Below are 26,541 nucleotides of genomic sequence, written 5' to 3'. Positions count from 1 at the left end.
TTTTTACTATTTTCCCTTGACTCAGCCACCTCCCATTTGACCACTTATCTTCCCTCTGGAAGGAAAAATGCTGAGTGAGAAGCAAGGGTTGGTATTGCTTTTTAGAGATGTAATTTGGTTGACAAAAATATAAATATTATTGAAACAAACAAAAACAAACAAACAAAAAAAAAGGTTTCAGTTGCTCAGTTATGTCTGACTCTCTGCAACCCCATGACCCCTCTGTCCATGGAATTCTCCAGGCAAGAATACTGGAGTGGGTAGCCATTCCCTTCTCCAGGGGATCTTCCCATTATAAATAAATATAAATGTCTCAGCCAGTAAATGTTAGGGAAAGAAATAATATACAGAATAATTGCCTTTACTGAGGGAAAAGTCCTTAATTTAGAAATAACCTTTGGATTTTTCAGAAAATAGTGGGCAGTCTACGACTAGTAAGTAAAATTACATACCCTATGTAGTTACAAGGAAGAAATCCAGGATGACAATATGATACAGTAATGTTTAAGGCAGCAATGAAATTTGGTATATTCTGCCATCTTTTTTGATGACGAGCTCTTTGGAATTAAAAACATACTAAAAACATGAATTTTCTGTCTTCTCTATGTTCTGTTCGTAGAGGTCTGCTCTGTATAGACAGCTCAGGGAAGGAGAAAGGAACTAAACATCAGATGGGGACTATCAAATGTATAGGAAATATATTCAGTTCAGTCCAGTCGCTCAGTCGTGTCCAACTCTTTGCAACCCCATAAATCGCAGCACTCCAAGGCCTCCCTGTCCATCACCATCTCCCGGAGTTCACTCAGACTCATGTCCATCGAGTTGGTGATGCCATCCAGCCATCTCATCCTCTGTCGTCCCCTTCTCCTCCTGCCCCCAATCCCTCCCAGCATCAGAGTCTTTTCCAATGAGTCAACTCTTCGCATGAGGTGGCCAAAGTACTGGAGTTTCAGCTTTAGCATCATTCCTTCCAATGAACACCCAGGACTCATCTCCTTTAGAATGGACTGGTTGGATCTCCTTGCAGTCCAAGGGACTCTCAAGAGTCTTCTCCAACACCACAGTTCAAAAGCATCAATTCTTCGGTGCTCAGCTTTCTTCACAGTCCAACTCGCACATCCATACATGACCACTGGAAAAACCATAGCCTTGACTAGACAGACCTTTGTTGGCAAAGTAATGTCTCTGCTTTTGAATATGCTATCTAGGTTGGTCATAACTTTCCTTCCAAGGAGTAAGCGTCTTTTAATTTCATGGCTGCAATCACCATCTGCAGTGATTTTAGAGCCCCAAAAATAAAGTCTGTCACTGTTTCCACTGTTTCCCCATCTATTTACCATGAAGTGATGGGACCAGATGCCATGATCTTCGTTTTCTGAATGTTGAGCTTTAACGCAACTTTTTCACTCTCCTCTTTCACTTTCATCAAGAGGCTTTTTAGTTCCTCTTCACTTTCTGCCATAAGGGTGGTGTCATCTGCATATCTGAGGTTCTTGATATTTCTCCCGGCAATATTGACTCCAGCTGTGCTTCTTCCAGCCCAGTGTTTCTCATGATGTACTCTGCATATAAGTTAAATAAGCAGGGTGACAATATACAGCCTTGACGTACTCCTTTTCCTATTTGGAACCTTAGACTAAATATGCATTAGCTTTTGAAAAAGCTAATGATGAATAGTTTCAAAATGTCATATTACTATATTACTAGAAAGCTATATTTATGGATTACTAACAATTGGATTTGTACTGAGTCTTTATCAGTTATTATGGTTAAAATTAATTCTATCTTTTATTTTACTATTTTTCATTTTCCTTTAAAAATGCCCAAAAGGCACTGTAACCCTCTAAATCTGTTACTCATTAACAGCATGCATATTGAGGTAAGGTCATTTCTAAAGCCCCAAATTGCTGACTTTAAGAGGTTTTAGTCTCTGATTTTTTTCAAGTTTGCAATCCTAAGAATAATGAATCTTGTAGTCTAGTTTTAGAGAGACAAATTCCAAAAAATTCAAGACTTTGAATGGAGAGAAAGATGCATTCATATGTATAAAAAAAAATTGTGAAGAAATTGTAATTAAGGTGTTTAATGATGTGTTTTACTCTTTGAACTTAGAGCTTTAAAAGAACAGATTTTTTAAAAAGGCCTGAAACAAACAGAAAATTCCGAAGTTTGTCATGAATTTGTGAATAATGTCAGGAAGGCTGAAGACCAGAATGAATTACAAATTGACAAAAAAACTAAAGTTAACCCAGGAGGATTTTTTAAAAAATAGCTTTTAGAGATAGAGGCATTATGATAGGTTATTGATAAACTTAATGGTTCTGTCTGGTCTTTGCTTATTTAACCCGTTAATTCATTATTTACCTTTTGACATAGATTGCATGCTTTTGAAATTGTCCATACCTTGTGACAAGATGGAACATAGGCTTCAGTTCAGTTCAGTTCAGTCCCTCAGTCGTGCCCGACTCTTTGCGACCCGAAGAACTGCAGCATGACAGGTCTCCCTATCCATCACCAACTCCTGGAGTTTACCCAAACGCATGTCCATTGAGTAGATAATACCATCCACCCATCTCATCCTCTGTTGTCCCCTTCCCCTTCAGCCCTCGATCCCTCCCAGCATCAGGGTCTTCTCCAATGAGTGAGTGCTTCGCATCAGGTGGCCAAAGTATTGGAGTTTCAGCTTCAACATCAGTCCTTCCGATAAACACCCAGGACTGGCCTCCTTTAGGATGGACTGGTTGGATCTCCTTGTAGTCCAAAAGACTCTCAAGAGTCTTCTCCAACAGCACAGTTCAAAAGCATCAATTCTTTGGTGCTCAGCTTTCTTTATAGTCAACTCTCACATCCATACATGACTACTGAAAAAACTATAACCTTGACTAGATGGACCTTAATTGACAAAGTAATGTCTGTGCTTTTTAATATGCTATCTAGGTTGGTCATAACTTTGCTTCCAAGGAGTAAGCGCCTTTTAATTTCATGGCTGAAATCACCATCTGCAGTGATTTGGGAGCCCCCAAAAATAAAGTCTGTCACTATTTCCACTGTTTCCCCATCTCTTTGGCATGAAGTGATGGGACTGGAAGCCATAATCTTAGTTTTCTGAATGTTGAACTTTAAACCAACTTTTTCACTCTCCTCTTTCACTTTCATCAAGAGGCTCTTTCGTTCTTCTTCACTTTCTACCATAAGGGTGGTGTCATCTGCATATCTGAGGTTATTGATATTTCTCCCGGCAATCTTGATTCCAGCTGTGCTTCTTCCTGTCCAGCGTTTCTCATGATGTACTCTGCATATAAGTTAAATAAGCAGGGTGACAATATACAGCCTTGATGTACTCTTTTTCCTATTTGGAACCAGTCTGTTGTTCCATGTCCAGTTCTAACTGTTGCTTCCTGACCTGCATACAGGTTTCTCAAGATGCAAGTCAGGTGGTCTGGTATTCCCATCTCTTTCAGAATTTTCCACAGTTTATTGTGATCTACACAGTCAGAGGCTTTGGCATAGTCAATAAAGCAGAAATAGATGTTTTTCTGGAACTCTCTTGCTTTTTCGATGATCCAGTGGATGTTGGCAATTTAATCTCTGGTTCCTCTGCCTTTTCTAAAACCAGCTTGAACTTCTGGAAGTTCACTGTTCATGTATTGCTGAAGCCTGGCTCGGAGAATTTGAGCATTACTTTACTAGCGTGTGAGATGAGTGGAATTGTGCAGTAGTTTGAGCATTCTTTGGCATTGCTTTTCTTTGGGATTGGAATGAAAACTGACCTTTTCCTTTCCTGTGGCCACTGCTGAGTTTTCCAAATTCTCTGACATATTGAGTGCAACACTTTCACAGCATCATCTTTTAGGATTTGAAATAGCTCAACTGAAATTCCATCACCTCCACTAGCTCTGTTCATAGTGATGCTTCCTAAGGCCCACTTGACTTCACATTCCAGGATGTCTGGCTCTAGGTGAATGATCACACAATCGTGATTATCTAGGTCGTGAAGATCTTTTTTATATATTTCTTCTGTGTATTCTTGCCACCTCTTAATATCTTCTGCTTCTGTTAGGTCAATACCTTTTCCATCTTTTATTGTGCCCATCTTTGCATGACATGTTCCCTTGGTATCTCTTATTTTCTTGAAGAGACCTCTAGTCTTTCCCATTCTATTGTTTTCCTCTATTTCTTTGCACTGATCACTGAGGAAGGCTTTCTTATCTCTCCTTGTTATTCTTTGGAACTCTGCATTCAAATGGGTATATCTTTCCGTTTCTCCTTTGCTTTTCACTTCTCTTCTTTTCACAACTATTTGTAAGGCCTCCTCAGAGCCATTTTGCTTTTTTGTACTTCTTTTTCTTGGGGATGATCTTGATCCCTGTCTCCTGTAACAATGTCACAAACCTCTGTCCATAGTTCATCAGTCACTCCGTCTATCAGATCTAGCCCTTTAAATCTATTTCTCACTCCACTGTGTAAACATAAGGGATTTGATTTAGGTCATACCAAAATGGTCTAATGGTTTTCCTCATTTTCTTCATTTTAAGTCTGAATTTGGCAGTAAGGAGTTCATGATCTGAGCCACAGTCAGCTCCCGTTCTTGTTTTTGCTGACTGTCTAGAGCTTCTCCATCTTTGGCTGCAGAGAATGTAACCAGTCTGATTTCAGTGTTGACCATCTGGTGATGTCCATGTGTAGAGTCTTCTCTTGTGTTGTTGGAAGAGGGTGTTTGCTTTGACCAGTGCGTTCTCTTGGCAAAACTCTATTAGCCTTTGCCCTGCTTCATTCTGTACTCCAAGGCCAAATTTGCCACTTACTCCAGGTGTTTCTTGACTTCCTACTTTTGCACTCCAGTCCCCTATCATGAAAAGGACATCTTTTTCGGGTGTTAGTTCTAAAAGGTCTTGTAGGTCTACGTAGAACCATTCAACTTCAGCTTCTTCAGCGTTACTGGTTGGGGCACAGACTTGGATTCCCGTGACATTGGATGGTTTGCCTTGGAAACGAACAGAGATAATTCTCTTGTTTTTGAGATTGCGTCCAAGTACTGCATTTCAGACTCCTTTGTTGACTATGATGGCTACTCCCATTTCCTCTAAGGGATTCCTGCCCACAGTAGTAGATATAATGGTCATCTGAGTTAAATTCACCCATTCCACTCCATCTTAGTTCACTGATTCCTAGAATGTTGAAGTTCACTCTTGCTGTCTCCTGTTTGACCACTTGCAATTTGCCTTGATTCATGGACCTCACATTCCAGGTTCCTATACAATATTGCTCTTTACAGCATCGGACCTTGCTTCTATCACCAGTCCCATCCACAACTGGGTGTTGTTTTGCTTTGGCTCCATCCCTTCATTCTTTCTGGAGTTACTTCTCCACTGATCTCCAGTAGCATATTGGGCACCTACCGACCTAGGGAGTTCATCTTTCAGTGTTCTATCTTTTTGCCTTTTCATACTATTCATGGGGTTCTCAAGGCAAGAATACTGAAGTGGTTTGCCATTCTCTTCTCCATTGGACCACTTTCTGTCAGACCTCTCCACCATGAACTGTCCATCTTGGGTGGCCACACAGGGCACGGCTTAATTTCATTGAGTTAGACAAGCTGTGGTCCGTGTGATCAGATTGGCTAGTTGTCTGTGAATGTGGTTTCAGTCTGTCTGCCCTCTGACGTCCTCTCAGCGCCTACTGTCTTCCTTGGGTTTCTCTTACCTTGAACGTGGGGTATCTCTTCACAGCTTCTCCTGCAAAGAGCAGCTGCTGCTCCTTACCTTGGACGTGGGGTAGCTCCTCTCGGCCACCGCCGCTGACCTTGGACGAGGAGTAGCTCCTGCCGCGCAGCCACCGCTGCTGGGCTTAGATTTAAAATGTAAAATGTAGTGAAGATAATACCAAATGTTATTTTCTGTATCAGAAAATCAGTGACTGAAGAGTAAGATGCTGATTTTAAAGGAGTTCATACATGACAGTACTTGAAGTTTTAGAGAACTTTAAGTATGAACAAAAGTATGATGTCTGCCAATAGTATTTTTAGTCAGTGCAGGATGACAGCAGTGCAGGGAGTCGTGCTTCTTCACTAGTCACCTCACACCCTACAAACTGCATTCAGTCCTAATGATGTTACCATAAAAAGACATTGACAGTCTATAGCTTCACATATTATCTAGGATGATGTTGAAAGGAACCAAGAGATACGATATTACAAGTTTGAGAAAACAAAACTGGATAGGAAAATTTTTTTAAAATATATGTTAATATGAGTAGTTACAGTCTAAAAAACTATCAAACTGCATTGTTGAATTTTAGAATGGGTCTAACCATTTTCTGATAACTCTTTAAAATCCATTAAAATGCTAAACTTAGATGTTTCATTTATGTACATTCATGTGTGATTACATTCAGAGGTAATGTATTTCCAACTGACGATTTTTATTTATTACTGTAGATCATACCTCACTCCTGTTAGAGATGAAGAGTCTGAATCCCAAAGAAAAGCAAGATCTAGACAAGCAAGACAGTCTAGAAGATCAACACAGGTATATGTAATGTGTGTAATATATAAAAGTTCAGAACTATGTTTCCCCTTTTCACATTTTATGCAAATATTTATCTCAGTATATAGTATGAATGAGTCTTAAAATATAAAAGTTGCTTTAGTAATCCTGCTCTAGCCTTTTAAATATGGCTATGCCGTCTATGGGTCGCACAGAGTCGGACACGACTAAAGCGACTTAGCAGCAGCAGCAGCAGCATGCTGTTAATATTACATTTTATCTAATTACATTTCATCTGATATTACATGTGGCTATTACTGTTAAGGCATGTTTTGTATGCCTTTGTATATCTCTCTGAGTGTTTATGTTTCTATTCCTAATATAGTGTCTGATTCAGAGTATTTGATTAGTGTTAAAAATGAATCATATATGATGTCTTATAATTATTAAATAATTCTGAGTATTGGAAAGGGGTGGGAAATAAGCATTTTATGTTAGGTATTTCAAAAAGCTGATGTGCAAGTATGAGAAAAATGTCAACTCCAGCTAATTATCTTCTTCTTACCTCCTTGCCATTCTGATTATGTCCCTTATATCTCTTTCTGTCTTCTGTTTCGTGCAGTTCAGGGGCTCCAAAGTCCAGATTAAACTATTTGACCCTTACCATTACTTACATTTCAAGTTAAACTGTGTATTTCATAGGATCTTAACATGTTTTTTATGTGTTTGTACCTTTATGTCTTAAAATTCAACCTATCCTTTTGGGGACTTAACCTTCAAAAATTACCGCCCTACTGAAATCTTCTCTTTGTTCATCTACATATATAAAAACTCATAAATACATGTAACTTTAATATATAAATAGTGTATATATTGGCTTTTCCTTCTTTCTTTGAACTTCTTACGAATATTTATATTCATACGGTCAGTTCCTGTGCTATTTTGTTAATTTCTTTAATAAAGAGACAATTTCTTGCATATATTTTATTTCTTTCCCAGTACATACTATTGTGCTTGCTCATGATGATTCTTCATAGAATGAGTATGACTTGCTAAGTAGGAATTCTGTTTAAATTTGCAGACCAGTTCTAAACATGAATATTTGACTTCTAATACATTCATATTTAATTTAACATATCTTTTTTTGTGTGCAGGGGGTAACATTGACTGATCTTCAGGAAGCTGAAAAAACAATAGGGAGGAGTCGTTCCACCCGAACCAGAGAACAAGAAAATGAAGAAAAAGAGGAAAAAGAGAAACAGGATAAAGAAAAGCAGGAAGAAAAGAAGGAATCAGAAACATCTAGAGAAGATGAATATAAACAAAAGTACTCCAGAACATATGATGAGGTAATAGTATACCAGCAACACAACTAGGTCATATGGCATGGGTAGTTCTTGTGATTCTCAAAATGTAAGAGATTTATTTACTAACAAACCACATGCAAATTACTCATAAGGATTTTAACTGGAAGTCTTAATTATCTTGACATGAGTAGAACATTACTTTTCCTTTAAAATGAACTTAAATATTTTATGTTTTTATCTGTGTTTAATATTTCAAATGGGTGTTAATTTTCACCTTTCACAGGCTTATCAACGCTACAGACCAGTATCAACTTCAAGTTCAACCACTCCCTCCTCTTTACTTTCTACAATGAGCAGTTCACTTTATGCTTCAAGTCAATTAAACAGGCCAAATAGTCTTGTAGGTATAACTTCTGCTTACTCCAGAGGATTAACTAAGGAAAATGAAAGAGGTAAGAACGAAAATTCGAAAACACTTTGTTTCCTTCAGATAATTCTTTGAGTTGGTTTTTCCTAATTAATATAGTTTAACAGAAAAGAGCCAACATCCTAAACTGGGACTCATTCTACCTAACCAGAAAGAATATGATGGTTGAGAATGAGAAAAGTAGAAAATAAAAACAGAAAATTGTATGATCTGGCATTGATACATGTATCTTTATTGCCTAAGACTTCAAAAATCTTTATGTAGATCAGCATAGAAGTTGGTATAGAAAAACTGGAGGGGTGATTATTTCTAAGAACAGTTTATTAATCTTTCAAGTCATTTCTTGCATATTATGTAGATCATATCTTTTAACTATTGTGAAATTGTTTTAAACAAAAATCATTTAACATATATATATAAAGTCCTTGCCAAAAAAATTATTTCTATGCTTATTTCTTGAAAAATAGGTTTCTTTTTCAGCTGTGTATTGGCATGTTGATGCTATTAGCATTTCCTATTATTGCATATAAACTTGCTACATAAACTCTGATTAACTCCTACTTTAAGAAACGGGTGCTAAATAAAAGTATTCCAATTGTAGGTATTTTATATTTTAAAAGCAAAATCAAATAGTATTCAGTTCAGTTCAGTCGCTCAGTTGTGTCCGACTCTTTGTGACCCCATGAATTGCAGCATGCCAGGCCTCCCTGTCCATCACCATCTCCTGGAGTTCACTCAGACTCATGTCCATCGAGTCAGTGATGGCATCCAGCCATCTCATCCTCTGTCGTCCCCTTCTCCTCCTGCCCCCAATCCCTCCCAGCATCAGAGTCTTTTCCAATGAGTCAGCTCTTCACATGAGGTGGCCAAAGTACTGGAGTTTCAGCTTTAGTATCATTCCTTCCAAAGAAATCCCAGGGCTGATCTCCTTCAGAATGGACTGGTTGGATCTCCTTGCAGTCCAAGGGACTCTCAAGAGTCTTCTCCAACACCACAGTTCAAAAGCATCAATTCTTCGGTGCTCAGCTTTCTTCACAGTCCAACTCCCACATCCATACATGACCACAGGAAAAACCATAGCCTTGACTAGACGGACCTTTGTTGTCAAAGTAACGTCTCTGCTTTTGAATATGCTATCTAGGTTGGTCATAACTTTTCTTCCAAGGAGTAAGCGTCTTTTAATTTCATGGCTGCAATCACCATCTGCAGTGATTTTGGAGCCCCCCAAAATAAAGTCTGTCACTGTTTCCACTGTTTCCCCATCTATTTGCCATGAAGTGATGGGACCAGATGCCATGATGTTTGTTTTCTGAATGTTGAGCTTTAAGGCAACTTTTTCACTCTCCTCTTTCACTCTCACTGAGAGGCTTTTTAGTTCCTCTTCACTTTCTGCCATAAGGGTGGTGTCATCTGCATATCTGAGGTTATTGATATTTCTCCCGGCAATCTTGATTCCAGCTTGTGCTTCTTCCAGCCCAGCATTTCTCATGATGTACTCTGCATATAAGTTAAATAAGCAGGGTGACAATATACAGCCTTGATGAACTCCTTTTCCTATTTGGAACCAGTCTGTTGTTCCATGTCCAGTTCTAACTGTAGGTTTCTCAAGAGGCAGGTCAGGTGGTCTGGTATTCCCATCTCTTTCAGAATTTTCCAGTTTATTGTGATTAGTCATGATAATATCAGTAGTCCTATAGGAGTAAGCTTCAGAAAACTAAATTTTTTTCAACTGCAAGCTGGCTGTTCTTTTGTTGGACATTGAAATATTTCAGTTCTTTAAACCTCTGAGTGTGAGGCCTGTGTAATGATTATAAAAATTTTGAGCCAACATTTAAATTAGGGATATTTAAATAAAAGTTCAAATTTCTGTCTTCTTTTGAAAAGTTGGAAGATACGGCAACACTGGATCTGAATTCTCACATCAACAGTTGATTAGAGCTGAGAAACAGTAGGCCCCCCCCACCCCACACACACACACACACACTCTTATATAACCTGGATGACCACTGTTGGTTTTGGAGTTTGAGGCCTTTGCACTAAACTAATTCTGAAAAGATTAAACCCCTCTTAATACTAGAATTTTGGAGTTTCTTTTGCTGCTTTTTCTTCACAGAAGGAGACAAGGAGCCTGCTAATGACACAAGAGCCTTTTCACAATCATTTTTAGCATTACTTTGCTCCATATGTCTACTTTTTAAAACATATTCAGAGGTTCTAATATTCTTCTAGTATGTAAGTCTGAGGATATTTTAACTATCCCAGGAAGGGAACAAATTTGAAGATTTTACATTGATTTGTTTTTAATAATAGATACTTTTTTCCCAAGGCAGGAAAAAAGGTTTGCTCTGAGATACTAAAAGAAAATTCAGTGAATGGTGCATTGATTCTACTGCCACATGAGGACTGGGAGTGGCAGAAGTAGGAGCTGATAGATGTGTGTGCCCGCTAGCTGCTCCATTGTTAGCGACTGTTTGGGCATGAGAACTATTTTCCTGTCAGACAGTAATAACTAGGGCCCCATTCTCTTCATAGGATTGATTTATTTTCTTTTCAATAGATATTATTAAATGTGTCTTTTAAGCAAAATTTTTGTTTTAAGCACTAGAAAAATGAAGTAATTAAAATTCTTGATTTTCAAGAGTGTGTCTAATGGGAGACACAGGCATGTTTAAACCAGGTGTTACAGGAGCACTGAGGGGGCAAAAATTATTTCTGATTAGAGAACTTTAGAAACTTTCACAGAGGTTGACTTAGAATTGTTTTCATATTTACTTTGCAAATAGTTTAAAGATGCATTGCTGCCATATGATTAATTTTAATCCTTAACAGAGGGAGAAAAGAAAGAAGAAGAAAAAGAGGGGGAAGATAAATCACAACCTAAATCAATCAGAGAACGAAGGCGACCAAGAGAGAAAAGAAGATCTACGGGAGTTTCGTTTTGGACACAAGATGTGAGAACTTATTAAAATATATCTACTTGATATATGCTTAATCTTTCTAGGAATGTACAATAATAATTTCTTATATGCCTCAGTTTATGTATTCTTTAGGTCATCACTATGTTTTTAAGCTAGTTATTTAAATCAGAAGAGGTTTTCTTTTTAAGAATAAACAACTACTCAGATTTCTGACATTACTTACAAGCAAGAGTACTGTCCCAGTATTGGAATAAAAATATAATGGCTGCAATCTTATAAATTTTAATTTTTTCTTCTTCATCTCTATTTGCCTGACATTGCTATTCATTTGCAGGAGAAAGAAGAACTATGGGATAACACAGTTAATGTGAAATTTATCCTATTTCAATACAACATGTACCTCAGAAAGGCAAAACTAATTTAATTTGGGGGGATTTTTTTTTATCCTTTTTTTCCCCCCCAGGAAAAAAAAAATGCAGAAAAGTTTAAACATAAAGAAGTATATCATCCCACCCCAGATACTCATTGTTAAGTTAAATCTCTTCCATTTTCCCAACTCCCAATTATTTATATTTGAAGAAAATTTTAGTAATACTACATATGTAAAAATTTCAGTATGAATTTTCAAGAGATAAGGACTCCTTTTTAAAATATTAAAATTTTATTTTTTAAAAGTAATATAAGTAACCATAAATACTATCTTTTAATGAGTGATCATAATACCATGATCATGTTTATTTTAAATAAATTGACAATAAATCCTTAATACTGAATAGACAGTCACTTTTAATGTCCTCCTGACTCATATTGCCTGGAAAGACCTAATTGTCCACCTGACCTCATGGGCATATCATCTGTCCATTTACACAGGCCTGTGGTGGTGGTTTAGTCGCTAATTCGAGTCCAACTCTTGCGACCTCATGGACTGTGGCCTGCCAGGCTCCTCTGATTATGGGATTCTCCGGGCAGGAGTACTGGAGTGGGTTGCCATTTCCTTCTCCTAGGGATCTTCCCAACCCGGGGATTGAACCCCAGTCTCCTTCATTGCAGACAGATTCTTTATCACTTAGGCTTCCCTGGTGGCTCAGAGGTTAAAGCGTCTGCCTGCAATGCAGGAGACCTGGGTTGATCCCTGGGTCAGGAAGATCCCCTAGAGAAGGAAATGGCAACCCACTCCAGTATTCTTGCCTGGAGAATCCCATGGATGGAGGAGCCTGATGGGCTACAGTCCTCAGGGTCGCAAAGAGTCAGACACGACTGAGCGACTTCACTTTCACTTTGACTCCTATTGCCATAGATGGTCTGTTGTAATTTTATTTTTTGCTGATTTGATTAGCATCCAAATAAGGACCATAAATTATGATTAGTTTTTTCTTTCAAGTCTCTTTTAAAAAATCAGTTACTCCTTCCATCTCTTTTTTTCTTACAATTATTTTTTAATGAACTGGGTTATATTCCTGAAGTATAGTTTAACACATTCATGTAGTTTTTTTTGTGTTTCCTATAAATTGGTAATTTGAGGTGTAGAAATGATCAGATTCTGGTTCAGTATTCTCTTGGCAGGGTGTTTTTTTCCTTTGTCAGGAAGTACGTGATGTCTGGTTGATCTTAATTGATTGGTCAGTAATATTTTAATAATAATAATAATAAAGCCTGTCAGTCTTAGCATCTTAGTAACTCTTACTACTTAAAAATTCTTACCTTTTTAATAACTTATATGTATTAGGTGTTTAATAAGCAAAGCTTTTTTATATAGTATTTACTTTTCCCCAGTTTTATTTGCACCAGCTCTCCCTTCAAAACTCCACTTTCTAGAGTCATACACATAACTAGCATTATAATGATTGTTCCTGAGATCTGTGTAGGCAATAGTCATCCTTTTAATTTGACCTTGCGTTGAATTGTGTTCTAATCAACCATCAGCACAGATATCCTTTCCTTTCCATAGCCTTTTGATTGAACCTGTATCAAACAGTATACAAAAACGGCTCTGTCAAAGAAAGGGTGGTGTATGGTTAGGCAAGTTATTACTAGGTTTCCTTTTTTTTTTTTCTTAGTTACCACTTTTCAAGACTTCTGAGCCTCCTCATTTTTAAAGTTTTCAGTTCCTGTGTTCTTCCGTGAAACAGTAATGCATAAAGACAACCAGTTCATATTGTGGAATTAATACATTTATATTATTAAATAATGCTAGTAGTAGCAGCATTGATTGCTCCTGTTTGCTTAGTAACTTCAAATACCATTTTTGCTAGAAACCACATGATGAGTTGTATAAAGATCCTCTATAACCCTTAGGACAATTCTGTGAGGTTTTTATCCCCACTTTATGGATGAGGTAACTATGACTCAGAATTTTCTTTATTAAATTTACCCTAACTCACAGAGCTGAAAATAGTTATACCAGTCTGAAATAGGATGATTTAATCTTAAAACCTGTGGGATTTTTATAGTGAGCCTGAGCCAGATGCGTTGATTGTGTATTTCCCTTTTCTTTCAGTCCTTTAAGGCTTATTGAGTTTTTCAGCTTTCTAATAGAACATTCCCATTGGCTGAGAGTCTAGACTTTTAGCCTACCAAGCCTTGTGTTTTCTATTTGGTGTGCTGTAAATTCCCAAGAAATTGCTAGATAGCTAAACTACCTAAGCATAATAGGATTGTATATAAATCTTACCACGCTTATAGAATGGAGCTTTTCTTACTTAAGATAATGTTTCCTATTTTTGCTGCCTCATTATATTTGGACAGCTAAACAGTATCTGTTTTGACTATTAAAGTACATGCAATAACATCACAATATAAAATTGAGTATCATATTTTCACATTAAACCTCCAGCATCCTCATCCCCAGTATGAATGTGTTTTTAAAATCAGAATGTTAGGTAGATTATATATGCTAACCTAATTAGATTGTACTATGTAGATAAAACAGGCTTCCTGTAAACGGGGTAGAAAAATTCCCACTTAAAAACCAGTTTTCCTTTTGATCCATTTCCTGTTATGTTTTCCCAAGTCATTTTAAATTAGAAAAGCCTTAATATATTTAAATATTAACTGTTTCAAAATTATCTTTACTTTTCTAAAATAAATTGATAATCTATTTTAGAGTGATGAAAATGAACAAGAACAACAATCTGATACAGAGGAGGGATCCAATAAGAAAGAAGTTCAGGTAATTAGCATTATTTTCTGTATTTAGAAATATTTGTATTTTTAAGGATTACATTTTACTTTTGTTTATATATATTCATGTAAGACAGTTACTGTACACTGTACCTGCATGCTGGGGATAGCCCATCAGTGGTTTTCTGAAATTGGGTGTGGGGGACTGGAAAGGGGCACAAAGAGTATTTCAGAGACATTGGGAATACTTTAGATCCTGATCGTAGAGGGTTTTTTGGGATATACACAACTGTCAAAACTCATCAACTGTATACTCTAAGTGGGTCTAGTTTATTGTATGTATGTTAGCCTTCAAGGTTGAAAAGAAAAAAACGAGAAAACAGGTTTCCACGCTATCCAAAAGTAGAGTGTTCAGTAATCTTTTGTAAGCCACATAAGGCAAAGAGGGAATTACCTTACAACACATCTTGCTAATGGTTGCATGAGGTAAATTGAGATAAATTGCAGTGCACACAGTCAAAAGCTATGGCAGCTTAAACTGAGTGTAGTTCCCAGGAAGGAGCTTGGAGGTGCCCCTCTTAATGTGTTCTGCCTCTATAATGGCTTGCTGCAAAACACGCTGAATGCTATTTTCACTTTTTGCCTTTAAGCAAGCCTACCTGTTACACCTTTGACCAAAGAAAAGTATCTAAAGGCTATCCAGAAGTAGTGCATACCTTACCAGACCCGGAGTTTAGTTTTGTAAACGGCAGGATTATATTCTGGAGAAGATAATAGGTCATTTTAACTTTCTTTACATTTGTTTAGAAATTTCGTGTCTCTAAACAACTTTTACATTCATTATCACTGCTGATCTTTCCATTAATCTTCAGGAAAAGGTTCCCTGCCCTCCAACCCCAGTACTGATTAAAGAAATGAAGGCAAGTTTGATTGATGAGATTGCATAGCTATCAAATGACCAAAGTTTCTTCCCACTAGTTTTTTCCCCTTCTGTTCTCTGTTGTTTGCCTCTGCACAAAGCTGACATACATGGAAGAACTTTGTTTACATAGGAGTAGATGGTACAATATGAGTTAGTCTTAATGTTTTAAATTCAAGCATCCAGCCTGAAACGGCATTCTGGTCATATTTTCTTCATTTTGACATTGCTACATAAAGCTGTTAAGATTACTTTTAGTTGTTGGGATTGACAATAATGTGAAGTGACCAGAAGTTGGTTCCCTGTACTAGGTGACTGTGGACATTACTCTTAGGGACAAGTTTGTGTATTTTGACCCAAAAGGTACCTTTATTTTCTCTTTAGGTAGCCAGACAAGTTGAAGAATCAATTACTTCCAAGGGTGAATTTTTTGCAGGCCAAGTTTTGTCATTTTTAAACCCTTTGCCTGTCAGTTGTCAGCACTTCCCCATTCAGCTATGTCTCTTGTTTATTATTTTCTGTAAACTTGTCCATCATCTTCCTTGCCCAGTGATAGCCTATGAATTCTCATCTTTCAAGGAGAAACAGTGGACAGATAAGCAAGAGCGAGGGAATTAGTAAACCATCTCCAGCTGACACTTCTCACCGCCATATCACACAGATCCCTCGTCCCACCAGGCTGGGGTAGGAGGCGAAAGATGTTCTGGCTTCCAAGCTTGTGGTTTTGAAGCATGTTGATATATGTTATATTCAAGTCTTATCGTTAAAATTATATATGAGATACATTGAATAGAATATTGTTTTTATGACAAAAATTTCTTAGTTCCAAACAATTTAAATAGTTTTTGTTCATTTTAAATAGAGCATTATTTAGATCTTGCTTTGTGCTAACATTTTTTCAGTTCCAAGCAACCCAAAACCCAGCTTGAACTAGATTAAACAAAGATAATTTACTGTATGTCAATTATATTTCACAACCCTCTATATCAGCTTCATCCTCAGGCTGCTTTACAACATAGGACTGGAACTATGATCATTAGTTTAGGCCAGATGAGGCCCGCCACTGAGATAGTTCAGCGGTTTTGCTGTGAATATGGGCTGCATGCCACTCACCTAAACTCAGTGACCGCTGCACCATGAGAGCAAGGGGGGAGGTGAGGACAGAAACTTGTAGTGTCCTCTACAATGGACTGCAAAAGTGCTTCCACCAAAGAGAGTTGCTCTCTTATGAAAATTTATAGTGTCAGCCCTTGTTTTTCTGTGAAAAAGTATGATCAACCCAATTCTGTGTATTTTTGAAATAGTGTTATCACTACCTCAGAAGTGTTTTATAACAAAACTTTTACTCAGTTTATAGAATCCAAGTTCACCAAATTGAAAAAATGACTCTGTGGCATATACTTTTTTGCTTCAAAGAAAAGTAAACTTTAAGTTAACCAGAAAGTTGTTAAATTTTTTGAATTGCCTTTGAAACTACTTCAGGATATAAATTTTTAAAAAATTAAGATAAAATTGGATCCAGAAAACTTGAATTACTTTATCATAGTGTGGTTCATTATTCCATAAATGGGGCTTCTGTTGCTTAGGCTATTATGATTTGCTTTCATTATAGGATGGTAAAACTTCTACTATGTGAAGAACATTAGTAATAGGTCAAAAATTTAAATAAGCATGGCAAGAAACTATGAAGAAAGGATTAATAGATTTGATTGTTTAAACAGGAAAAGCTAGAAAATTGCAAAAAAGACATCCTTATTAAAATTGAGACACATTTGCTCACTTTAAATAGTGTAGCCCTCTTTTATTGGAGAAGGCAATGGCACCCCACTCCAGTACTTTGCCTGAAAAATCCCATGGATGGAGGAGCCTGGTAGGCTGCAGTCCATGGGGTCGCGAAGAGTCGGACACGACTGAGCGACTTGACTTTCACTTTTCACTTTCATGCATTGGAGAAGGAAATGGCAACCCACTCCAGTGTTTTTGCCTGGAGAATCCCAGGGACGGGGGAGCCTGGTTGGCTGCTGTCTATGGGGTCACACAGAGTCGGATACGACTGAAGTGACTTAGCAGCAGCAGCCCTCTTTTATAGCATTTAAAAGATCAATATTTGTACTGTTTAAAAGACACAGTTAAAAAAAATTGGAAGCAGAATCCATGAAATTTATAAACATAACAAAGAAGAAATATAAATGGCCAATAAGCTTAAAATATATTTACTCTCATTAATAACCAAAGACATAATAATTAATACCAAAGTGAAATCGACAAAGGTTAATAATGCTCAGGTTGGTCATATTTAGTTTTGAAATAGGCATTTTCATATAACACTTTGGGGCTATAATAAATTCATTTTCTTGAGAGATCAGTTGAGCAACACAAATCTGAACCTTTCAGAAAAAGTTCATGCCTCTTTGCTTTTCAGTTACACTTCAAGACATTTATTTCCAGTGAAGTGACTTACGTGTGCAAAAATAAGTCTAAAGTGTTGATAGTAGCATGGCTTTTGAAGCAAAATATTAAAAACTTTCAAAATGTCTATTAGTTGGGAATAGATTAAATAAAATGTATTTGTATGGATAGATATTTATGTGGTCACATAGTTTTGTATACAGAAAAGATTAACAGTAGTTATCTAGAGCATTTGAGAGATGGGGAATTATAGAGGAACTTTGTTATAGTATGGTATATGATCTTATGGTATTGCAGTCAGAAAAACTTAAAGGATATTTTTACCTCAGAAAAACAATTTTAAACCACAAGGGGGAAAAAAAAAACACAGGGAGTCACAAAGACATTATGCTAAGTGAAATAAACAGGTCACCAAAAAGCACCTTCTGTATGATTCCACGGGCTTCCCTGTTGGCTCGGACAGTAAAGAATCTGCCTGCAATGCTGGAGACCCAGGTTCGATCTCCCAGGGTAGGGAAGATCCCCTGGAAAGGGGAATGGCAGCCCACTCCAGCATTCTTGCCTGGAGAATTCCATGTACAGAGGAGTCTGGTGGGCTATAATCGATGGGGTCAAAGAGTCCGAGTCCGACACAACTGACAACGCTTGTGCTCTCACCAAAGTATTCAAACTCATGTGTAACAAAGAGTAAAATTGTAGTTGCCAGGAGCTGGGGGTAGGAGGGTATAGAGATTTGTTTCAGTTCAGTTCAGTCTCAGTCGTGTCTGACTCTTTGTGACCCCATGAATCGCAGCACGCCAGGCCTCCCTGTCCATCACCAACTCCTGGAGTTCACTGAGACTCATGTCCATCGAGTCAGTGATGCCATCCAGCCATCTCATCCTCTGTCGTCCCCTTCTCCTCCTGCCCCCGATCCCTCCCATCATCAGGGTCTTTTCCAATGAGTCAACTCTTCACATGAGGTGGCCAAAGTATTGGAGTTGCAGAGATTTGTTTAGTGGGTATAAAATTACAGTTTTGCAAGATGAAAAAAGTTGTAGAGAGCTGTTACACAGCAGTGTGAATATAGTTAGCGCTACTAAACTATACTCTTAAAAGTGACTTGGATAGTTTTTTGCTTTATGTGCTTTTAACTAAAATTTCAATGGCACCCCACTCCAGTACTCTCGCCTGGAAGATTCCATGGATGGAGGAGCCTGGTGGGCTACAGTCCATGGGGTCGCTAAGAGTCAGACACGACTGAGCAACTTCACTTTCACTTTTCACTTTCATGCATTGGAGAAGGAAATGGCAACCCACTCCAGTATTCTTGTCTGGAGAATCCCAGGGACGGGGGAGCCTGGTGGGCTGCCATCTATGGGGTCGCACAGAGTCGGACACGACTGAAGTGACTTAGCAGCAGCAGCAGGAATTCCCTGGCAGTCTAGTAGTTAGGACTCCAAACTATCACTGCAGGAGGCATGGGTTCCATCCCTGCTTGGGGAACTCAGATCCTGCATGCCACACAGCATGGCCAAAAACAAATATATATGTAACATAATCAGTAATAGCACCATGACTTTTAAAGACAAAAAAATAGAATTTGAGTGATTTCTGCGACTACTGGAAGTTTTTATTTATTCTTAAAATTAAGTTAAACCAGTGAACCAGAGTTCACACTGAGGCGAGATGTGATGTTTTCGTTTGATATGTATACATTTTATTTCACAGGTGGATATTTTCCAGAATTTGAATAAATAATCTTTTTGTTTGCTTCTGCTTTCTTTATTTGAGACACAATTGATATATAAAAATTGTGCATGTTATTATTCCATATTTGTGTATTGTGAAATGTTTAGTACAATAAACATCCATTACCACACATATACACATAGATATAATTATTTTCTTGTGATAGGAACTTTCAAAATCTATTCTTTCAGCAGCTTATGGATTTGAATTATATTGTGAAAATTGAAATTTAACTTCAAAATTGTTAATTACTATAAAATTAAAGAATAAATCAATAAAGTAAAGCATTACATAAAACATGGGCAGCAAGTACAAAATTGGTTTTGCAAAGGAAACTGAAATATACTTTAGTAAGACATTTTTAATCTGAATGAGGCTCAAACAGTTCCAAAGGAAGCCAGTGATTTCACAGCACATTTAAAGGTAAATATAATGGGAAAATTCAAATATCTAAAATTCAGAAATTAAACAAGCCATTTCTGAATAGTTACTTTATAGGAAATTATAGATTCAGTGTTCCAATGGAAAGAGCTAAAGATGCTAATCCCCGAAAAACGTCTTTGACTCCAATGAGACTATTTTATCCTAGTAATCGTTTCACCATTTACATTAAGAAGAGTTTTGGAGTGTCAGTATAGCATACCACTTCCTTGAGAAAATTAATCATAGTTTCCTATACCCTCATTGCTAAAGTTTGGAGGAATGTATAGCTGGATTTCCAGAAAATGAATTGTAAACAAAATATGTATATACTGTTGTACATCAAATACTTTAGTATTCATTTGTTGGTCTGTCCTGTTACTACCTCAAAAACAGAAAAATGGGAAAGATAGTTGCTTTGAGATGTCACATAATAAACGTGCATTTTGTAACGTAAATATGTTACTTTCTCCTGCTAAGTGAATTGTAATAATGGATATGTGTCTTAGTCTTTCTTTTTTTCCCCTCCTAATTATAGTGTCATTTGTAGAAATTCACAAAATATGACTTTAAACTGGAAAATGTAATTGTATAGTATTGGACAATTAGAAATTTACGGTGACTCTGTTCTAGAATTTCTTTGTAAAACAACCACATTGATGTTAAAGTGCATAGATTAAATATGTATTAATATGAAAATAATATTGAAGTTAAATTTTCTTGATTAATCAGTGAGTTACTTAAATGAAAGCATAAAAATTTAGTTACCCTTATGTTTTTCTCTTTTTAGACGGATTCCATTTCTAGGTACGTTTTACATGTGTTTTTTTATTGATCTTTTTCTCATTTTATCCTTTCTAAAAATATGTTGCTAGGTATTGATAAATTTTTTAAGTTGATAGAGTTATTTTAGTAATAAAAAATCTATAGATATTTAGATGACCTGATAAGTGTTAATAACTTTCTTTATCAATTGTCATAGTAAGTTGCTAGGGAAGATTTTTTTTCTCAAATCTTTCCAACAGTTATAGTTTTCTTAAGCTTCCTAAGTTACTTCAACATTGACCATCTCATTATTCATATTAGAAGCCAATGAAATCCACCAGAAATTTATTTCATCAGGTACTTAGACTCTTCTCCCTTATCCCTGCTTCAGATTAAGAAAGAAAAAGCCAGTGAAGACACTTTTAAAAAGTGTCATCTAGCTCAAATTGTTCATTTTTTTCAGAGAACCTCAACCACTTGAATCTAATTTCTATTCCTCTTCTCTTACCAATAATTGTTAACCAAAGCCTTGTAAAACCAAGGACAAATTTTTATATTCTGATGATTCTTTTGAATTGAAATGTGGAGGCATTAGCATTTATCAGAAAAAAAACAAATTCAGAACCAGATAAGAAGATACTCATCTTCAAAAGAGATATGTTCTTCTTTAGGACAAACCTATTTCTGTTATCTCTTACTATCTCCGAGGATTTGGTTCCAGGAACTTACCCCACCCACCCAATGCAGTGTATTTCAAAATCCACAGATGCGCAAATCCCCTATATAAAATGGTATAGTACTGTCTGTTTATTACTCTGGAAAGACTCTAGTTAGTTCATCATCTACAATGTTACTAATTTTAAAATACATTCATATGCCACTTAAAAGAAAAGTACTACCAATTAAACTGTAATACACATCAGTTGTAAGCCCTGTTCTGATTTCAGAGATGTTAAAATGTGAAAAAAAATATGATTTAAAATTGTTGAAATAATTTATCATGATGTAAAACCAGTTTTGACTTTCAGATATAGAGATTTTTGAACCTCCTTCTCAAACAACGGAAGAGATATAGAGATTTTTGAACCTCCTTCTCAAACAATGGAAGGGGAATAAAATAACTTCCCTTTTATTTATTACATATCATGAAAGTTGATTAGATAACCGATAAAGGAGAATATTATCTACTATTTTGGAATATCTCGTTAAAATACTAGGATGCATGTTAATGTAAGTTGTGAAAGCCTATAATAAAGATTTTGACTCAAACTCATCTTTTGAAGATATGAAATCAGTTCTACATCAGCTAGTGATCGATACGATTCCTTGCTGGGTCGCTCTGGATCATACAGTTACTCAGAAGAAAGAAAACCTTACAGTAGCAGGCTAGAAAAGGATGATTCAACTGACTTTAAAAAGGTACTTGGGTTATTCAGTTATATTTAATTAAAAATAATCTCTTTGTTGAGATTTTTGTGTTTTGATATTACTCCTGGAAACTCATAATTAAATCACTTTCTTAAATGACTTGAATTTTTCAGTTTTTGGCAATTCATGGTAAGTAGAATATAAATAGCTATTTGTTTGCCTTTTTAAAGGAAAGGGGAAAGTAACCAGGACTACCTGTGCATTGAAGTTTCTCAGGCCAGTACTGTGGTACTGTGGTTGAGCTGAAAGGGGACAGTGAGTAGATTTGGAGTAGAGGGGGTAGGGTACGTGTGTGTGCGTGTGAGAGAGCGAGCTGTCTTTTCTTTATTTGTTAACAGGAAGCAGCCAAACAAAGAATATGGCTTTTCCCAGGAGGATATAGTATTTCCTAGGTAACTGAAAACTTAAAATAGTACAAGTGCTATTAAGGATGAAACTAATTAAGAAATAAGTCCTGGAAACAAAGCAATCTAGAATTCTTAAGATCAAGATTCTTCATATTACAAACTTTGAATAAACCTAATGAAGTTTGTTGGAGGAAAAGGAAGGTTTGTAGTAATTGTACATGTCTGAGATACTTGGCAGCTATCTTAATTGCCCATTAAGAAAGTAAAGTCAACAGAAGGAAGATAGAGGTCAGCTTATGTTAGGAATAAGATTCAGTCATTCATTCAGTAAGGAACTGAACACTGAAGTGTACTCAGTAGTGAAGTTCTACTTGTGGCCAGTGGAGATGGAGATACTGTCCCTGCTCTTATGAGTACCTTCCATGGAGTAGGCAGACAAACTTTATCATATAATCATACACATCAGTGGATAATTTCTAAATTTGAAACCATAATCCTGAAGTAAAGACACAATTTTATAAAAGTATATAGCAAAGAAGTGACAGGGTCTGAGGGTAGATTTCCTGTGGTACATACATATAATGGAATATTACTCAGCCATAAAAGGGAATGCATTTTAGTCGGTTTTAATGAAGTGGATGAAGCTAGAGCCGATTATACAGAGTGAAATAAGTCAGAAAGACAAAAACAGTTATTTCATATTAAGCATTTATGCATTTGGGGTCTAGAAGGATGGTACTGATGAAATTATTTGCAGGGCAGCATTGGAGACATAGACCTAGAGAGCAGACTTTTGGACTCGGTGGAGGTGGGTGGGGGAAGGAGAGGGTGGGACGCATGGAGAGAGAAACATGGAAGCTTACATTACCATATGTAAAATAGACAGCCAAAGGGAATCTGCCGAATGGCTCAGGGAACTGAAAAGGGGCTCTGTAACAACCTAGAGGGGTGGGACGGGGAGGAAGGTGGGAGGGAAATTCGGGAGGGAGGGGACATATTTATAACTATGGCTGATTCATGTTGATATTTGGCAGAAACTAACACAATTCTGTAAAGAAACTATCCTTCAATTTTTAGGAAAAAAATTAATTTTTAACAAAAAAAGTAAAACTTCAGCCAAGAACAGCAAGACAATTAGTAGTCAACTGGCAAAATGGGAGAAAAGATGTTTCAGATGGAATTGCAAGCACATAGACCAGCATGATGGTGGGAGGGTACATAATGTATTGAAGTAATTAAATTTTTCGTGTGGCTGGTAGAGATTGTTATTTTGAAAATTTAACTCTTGCTGCTTTGTATAAAGTAGATTAGAAGGAGGTCAAGAGAGCAATTCTAATAATGGAAATGTCTAGGTAAGAGATAAATGTAGCCATCTGTGGTTGTAATATTAGAGATGAGGGAAAAATAAGTAGTAGATTCAGGTGTTAAGAAAATATTCAAGAAATCATTCACTTTCCTTTTAACTTTAGTAAAAATAATACAGGTATAATGATAAATGCCACTGATGCTCCATCTCAGTGTCAGAAATTAAAGAGGGAATGATAGGCAGAAAAGCTCACAGACCCCAAATAAAGATAACAGTGGCTCTTTATAACCTCAGCTGTGGTCACTGCATAGGTATGTGGTCCCTCTTTATCAGATAACTGAGTTTTTTTAATGGAAATTGAAAAGTCATGGTTTTCAGTTTAGGTATAAGTTTTAAATACTGGAACTAGTTTTTGAGGAATTTATGTGGGACAAAAACGCCTGCATAACCAAAAGTTTCTGCCTTGAGACCACAAAGCATTTAAATATAATATATTTAATGTATTTATTTAATAACTCATATGTTATATCAATCTTCCTGTTTTAATATTGCAAAGTGATCATTGGGAAATCTTAAAATAGTAAGAAAGCAGAAAAGTAATTTGTTCTTCTCCCCTAATTTGCATAGCTTTATGAACAAATTCTAGCTGAAAATGAAAAGCTGAAAGCGCAGCTCCATGATACAAATATGGAACTGACAGATCTTAAATTACAATTGGAAAAAGCCACCCAGGTTTGTACATTTTTTTTCTTTGTTACTCTCAAGATAATGGTTGTCATTTATTCTGTCTAAAAGTTGCATTGTAATTTTCTCTTGTGTTCTGGATGTAAGTTTGGTTATTGATAATAGCTTATTTATTAATAAGGAATCAAGATAATACAGCTTACTGGTAACTTTTATTTTTTTCTAATATAGAAGTATAGCCTTATGGTGGAAAATCGAAGTATTTTTAAGCCTTTTAATATCTATGTTGTAGTACATGAAGGATTTTAAATGCTTATTTCCAGCATACCAAATGTAGGAAAGCAATAAAGGCATCTATACAGAATCTTGGGCTTCCCGGGTGGCTCAGTGGTAAAGAATCCACCTGTCAGTGCAGGAGAATCAGGTTCAATCCCTGGGTCAGGAGGATCCCCTGGAGAAGAAAATGGCAACCCACTCCGGTATTCTTGCCTGGGAAATCCCGTGGGCAGGGGAGCCCTGGCAGGCTACAATCCATGGGATCACAGAAACAGTCAGACACAACTTAGCAAATAACAACAATAATTACAGAGAGTCTTCTTAAAGCCATAAAAAAATTTTATAATTTTTGTTCATTAAGAATGTTTATTGTTAAAAAAAACTGATTTAATAATAATTCGAAAAGAAGATAACAGCCTGGCAGAGATAATTTTAGAAGTGAAAACTTGAATAGCCAAGCAGAACTAGGCCTTAGATCATACACATCCTAGCCTCGTATATACTGTCTAGGACGTGTATGATCTAAGAATTGTTTCCCAAGCTGTTTTTTCATAAAACACTAGTTCTGGGAGATAGTAATAAGTGCTGTCTCCTCTTCTTCCTCCTCTTCTTTTTCCTGGTCCACTTCAAAAAAAGAAAAGAGCTTTGTGACCTATGTAACTGAGAAATACGGTATATTCTGTACCTTGGAGATTTAGCAGGGCTGATTTATATGTTAAAGGCTCTAAGGAGTCCTGTAAATTTTAAGGAAGTAAACTTGTTTAATGTTAAACATAAGAATTTCTAGCATAAACACATTTCTATGGTAAACTTTTAGAATCTAGTTTGAAAGCACTCATCTAGAATGGCATCTTCAGCTCTATAAATGAGACATTCCTTTCTTTGACTAAAGACTCAGGCAGTAAAGGTTTACTATGAAGATACACAGAGAAGTACTGCAGAACAAGAGCACACTTCCTAGTGAGGTGTCATAAAAACTTGGAATGTCATACAAGTTTAAACTTGCTGGCCTACACTTAAGTCTCATGGTAAACTGGAATGTCATCATTCTGGGTTGCATTAATAGCTTAGCGAGCTGCCACAAAATATCATAACTAGTTCCCTGAGACTAGCTTTAGTTCTAGACATTTGGTCATAATATTTTCTGAATAAAAATGACCATTGTTCCCTACTGTAGTATTCTGTCATTATGATGACCCTGCTTACTGCCTTCTCTGTATGTTTCTCTACTTTTCTGCCTACTCTGTTGTCATCTAATTCTTCCTATAAGTTTCTCATTCAAACTCTACAAGAGAGAGAACTGATAGAATTAGCCAGTTATCATCAACATGAAGCAGTCTTGTTAGTGCCCATGGTTCTGTTTGTATCCATTTCACAGAACACTGGACACCTGTTGCAAGCTGCCTTTGGGTCAAGTACCAATTTCTGTTCCCATTGACTGGTCAGAAAAATAAGTCACTGAATTAGAGTATGAGATATCCAGTAAATATTCAAAATTAATATCTTAGTTGGAAACACTGTGTAAATGTCATTTCAAAAATTTAGGGGTACATGTAAAAAAAGTGACAGAATGTTAAACTTTTTGTTCAACTTTATTGAGTTATTTACCCTGAATATTTAAGTGTACTGTAAATCTGTGTATTTTTTTAAGCATTTCTTTGATAACTATTTATGAATATATATAGTAGTGTAGTTTTAATAGTTGCATGGAATTTTTCCAAGGAAAATAATCATCTTCCTAAGAATTAATCTTGAGATAGTAGATTGTGGACAGAATTTTTTTTATAAAATTCAACACTCATTGGCTGATATGTTTAGCAAGCTAGGAAAAAACAGAATTGGAAATTCCCTAGTGGTCCAGTGGTTGAGCCTCTGCACTTTCACAGCTATGGGCCCAGGTTCAATCACTGGTCGGGAGGCTAAGATCCTATAAGCTGCACAGCATGACCAAAAAAGAAAAGAAGTAAGCTTGAAGTTTAGGCCTGTTTCATAGTTTTCT

The 26,541-nt window shown here is 36.5% G+C and overlaps 1 protein-coding gene across 6 annotated transcripts in view; it reads left to right on the top strand.

Moving 5' to 3' along the window:
- The window catches only part of PPP1R12A (protein phosphatase 1 regulatory subunit 12A), a 167,317-nt gene that overhangs the window by 129,445 nt on the left and 11,331 nt on the right, over window positions 1-26,541 (top strand). For all 6 annotated transcript variants that reach the window (XR_009736281.1, XM_061415617.1, XM_061415621.1 and 3 more), the window contains 8 exons: window positions 6,437-6,527; window positions 7,640-7,834; window positions 8,076-8,244; window positions 11,049-11,170; window positions 14,241-14,306; window positions 20,527-20,543; window positions 21,785-21,920; window positions 24,210-24,314. Coding sequence is in view for 5 of the 6 variants with exons in the window: in XM_061415617.1 (XP_061271601.1) it covers window positions 6,437-6,527; window positions 7,640-7,834; window positions 8,076-8,244; window positions 11,049-11,170; window positions 14,241-14,306; window positions 20,527-20,543; window positions 21,785-21,920; window positions 24,210-24,314 (901 nt within the window). In the remaining variant the exon portion in view is untranslated. The remainder of the gene's footprint in view (window positions 1-6,436; window positions 6,528-7,639; window positions 7,835-8,075; window positions 8,245-11,048; window positions 11,171-14,240; window positions 14,307-20,526; window positions 20,544-21,784; window positions 21,921-24,209; window positions 24,315-26,541) is intronic.

The sequence above is a fragment of the Bos javanicus genome, chromosome 5 (genome assembly GCF_032452875.1).
Source record: "Bos javanicus breed banteng chromosome 5, ARS-OSU_banteng_1.0, whole genome shotgun sequence".
NCBI lineage: Eukaryota > Metazoa > Chordata > Mammalia > Artiodactyla > Bovidae > Bos > Bos javanicus.
This window is presented reverse-complemented; position numbering and strand designations above follow the sequence as displayed.